The sequence below is a fragment of the Helianthus annuus genome, chromosome 2, assembly GCF_002127325.2.
Source record: "Helianthus annuus cultivar XRQ/B chromosome 2, HanXRQr2.0-SUNRISE, whole genome shotgun sequence".
Taxonomy (NCBI): Eukaryota; Viridiplantae; Streptophyta; class Magnoliopsida; order Asterales; family Asteraceae; genus Helianthus; species Helianthus annuus.
Window position 1 is genome coordinate 160,941,147 of NC_035434.2, and position 2,923 is coordinate 160,944,069.

The 2,923-nt window shown below is 34.2% G+C and overlaps 1 protein-coding gene across 1 annotated transcript; it reads right to left on the reverse strand.

The window, feature by feature from the left end:
• Nucleotides 1-643: 643 nt before the first annotated feature.
• Nucleotides 644-1,051, reverse strand: LOC118486379. The gene has a single exon (XM_035982767.1). It carries the CDS (start codon nucleotides 1,049-1,051, stop codon nucleotides 644-646), a length of 408 nt encoding a protein of 135 aa, XP_035838660.1.
• Between the last annotated feature and the right edge of the window lie 1,872 nt (nucleotides 1,052-2,923).

Here is a 2,923-nt window from a genome sequence, read left to right on the forward strand (position 1 = left end):
TGAAATTCTCATTATAAAGCACTTACGCATTTGGCTAGTTTGTATTCATTCATCTTTAAAGTGCTTGAGTGTATTGAGGTAGCGGGTAACAATCTTGATAGCCAAAACAAGCAAATGGACTTTAAATAAATTTTAAATCATATGAATTTATTTTTTACTTGCTTTTGACGATGCATTAAAGGGCATAAATATATTTTCTCATTGTCTTTAAAGGAAATCTCAAGATGCAATCACATTAGTTAATTCAACCAAGCTATAACTCCAAAATTTAAATTCAAGCGATATTCTGATTCACTTTTAAGAGATGTCAACACTTTTTGTTGTGAAGAACATGACATTATTATGGTCAACATGAATGACAGTTACACTAATTTAAAGAACCAAAATAAATGACAAACGTCACATATTTCTATATTATGAGTTTGATTGTTTCAACAGAGTATTAGATATGCAAATCCAAGAGTTTGTGAAGCATTTTAATGATATAACAAATAAATTACTTATGTGTATGGGTAGTTTTTTTTTTTTTTTTTTTTTTTTTTGAACAGAGAACTTTTTTAACAGAAACAGGGCCGGCCCTCGAAGCAAGGACCGCCGACCAACCAACTTACATCATATACAGCGGATTACGAACCCAATTCTTTCACACTAACCCAGAAAATTTAGATCTATTTTTTAACCACAAAATAGACCAAGATTTAACTAACGCTACAACATCTACAACCTTCGAACATGTGCCCTGAAAAACTTTCGCGTTTCGACTTCTCCATATCACCCAACACGTAATCATAACAATTCCTCTAACAACTTTTTTTGCCCACTTGCAACCTGCAACCTGATCTTGAACACCCAGCAAATCTCTAAAATCAAAAGCAAAAATGGGCATAATCTTACACCAACAGCCAACTGCATCCCAAACGCCAAGGGCAAATCCACATCCGGTGAAAAGATGCATCACGTCTTCCTCTCCGTTGCCGCATAAACTACACGTCTCATCCTGAATGTTTATCCGTCGTCTAATCAAAGCCGCTTTAGTTGGGATACGATCCATTTCAGCTCTCCAAACGAATATATTCACCTTAATCGGCACCTAAGATTCCCATTTCATAGTATGGTCTCGGCTCACCTCACTATCCTCTCTAATCAACTGTTTTACCAACGCCACTGTGAAGGTGTCTTTTGCATCCTCTCCCCAAAACCATTTATCTATAGAACCTGTTAAAGACACATTAGATAAAAGAAAATCAATATCTTGCATTTCTGACATATCCTCAACCGTAACCAAACTCCTTTTCCAACTCGATCTAAACCGCGTCCCTTCATTATCTTGAATCATCCTCTCCACGACCGTACAATCTTTATTACGGTCCAGTTTATAAAGATTAGGCCACCGAAGTTTCAAAATAGTCGTTCCAACCCAAAGATCGGACCAAAAATTGACCGTCAAGCCGTTACCCACCTTAGCCGTAATAAAAGAACTAAAAGACTTCCCTTTAAAATTTCGCCTTTCCATCTCCTTCACCATGGAAATCCAACAGCCTTTGAACCGACGATTGGTAGGTAAGAACAACCACCTCCCCCTCCCACCATGAACAAACTCCACAATTTTACGCCAGATGTTGCCCTTTTGAGTCTTAAATCTCCACGCCCATTTAGCCAGAAGGGCAAAATTAACATCCCTTAATTTTGATATACTCAGCCCCCCATTTTTCTTGGATTTCGTCACAGTATCCCATGCAACCCAACTTAATTTTCTTGAGTTTGATATACTAAAAATACTATGGTAAGGTGAAATGTATCCATATGATTTAATGATGATAAAAAAAAGAAAAAAAATAAAATAAAAAGACTTAAGGTTGAACTTCCAAACTACATTGATAATTTGAAAGCGGATAAAAGTTTTGCCAACTTTAATACTATTATCTACTCTTGTAAATTGAGGATGGAAACAAAGGAATATCTTTCATTAATTTATGTTGGTGTATTGTTTATTAAACTTCTCATTAGTTTTACAAGTTGCAATGGAAAGTGTTAAGAAATGTTTTTTTCTACAATGAAATATGTGAAGTGTGATTCGTGTAATCGAAATGGTGAAAATATTTGAACAATAATTGTATTTGTTACATAAAAAGGAGTTGCTTATAAATATTTGTCTTGAAGATGTAATAGATTGTTTTCAAAAGATGAAAACCCCAAAGAACAATTGTATGGACATTGTACATTTGTTATGTAGTATTTTTATTGTGTATTTTCCAATGGGTTTTACATTATATTTCTTTTATCTAACCCAACTCACCCAAGTCTGACCTGAGTTGCTAAAGTGAACTGAAAAAACTATGATCAAGTGATAGACGTTTGCACACTGTATAGCAGCCTCGAGAAACATCCATAGGCCCACCATTGCCTTCATATGAAGATAATCCAACACTCTCATATACTTATTCAAGGCCGTCTCCGAAAATCACAAAAAAAATTTTGGCCCTGTTCGAGATAAAAAATTTAGGCCCTATTCGCAAATCTTCATATAACATAAACTCATCAATCATTCAATCATATATATATAAATTCATTATTAACAAATAGCATTCAAGATTCATTCAATATTTCAATCAAAAAACGAAAACAAAAAGAAAAAAAAAACATATGAAATCAAAATCGAAAGGGCCGGCTAAGCCCATGTGCAAACTAACAGCAAACTAACATTAACATACAGCAAACTAACATACAGCAAACTAACATTCATGGTTCAAGACTTCAAGAAATTAGAATTTCCATCTAGAATTTTAATTTGCTTTTTCTGATTTTGCAGGTTTAGTTCCTTTTCGGTTTTCCATTTGTGTTGCGAGTTGTTATGGGTAATGCTTCTGTCTTGTTTAATAGATTTATGATGAACATTCAGATCATTACAGTTTTTATACATATA

Coding starts and splice junctions, on each gene's coding strand:
- LOC118486379 (XM_035982767.1), bottom strand. CDS start 1,051: ATGGATCGTATCCCAACTAAAGCGGCTTTGATTAGACGACGGATAAAC.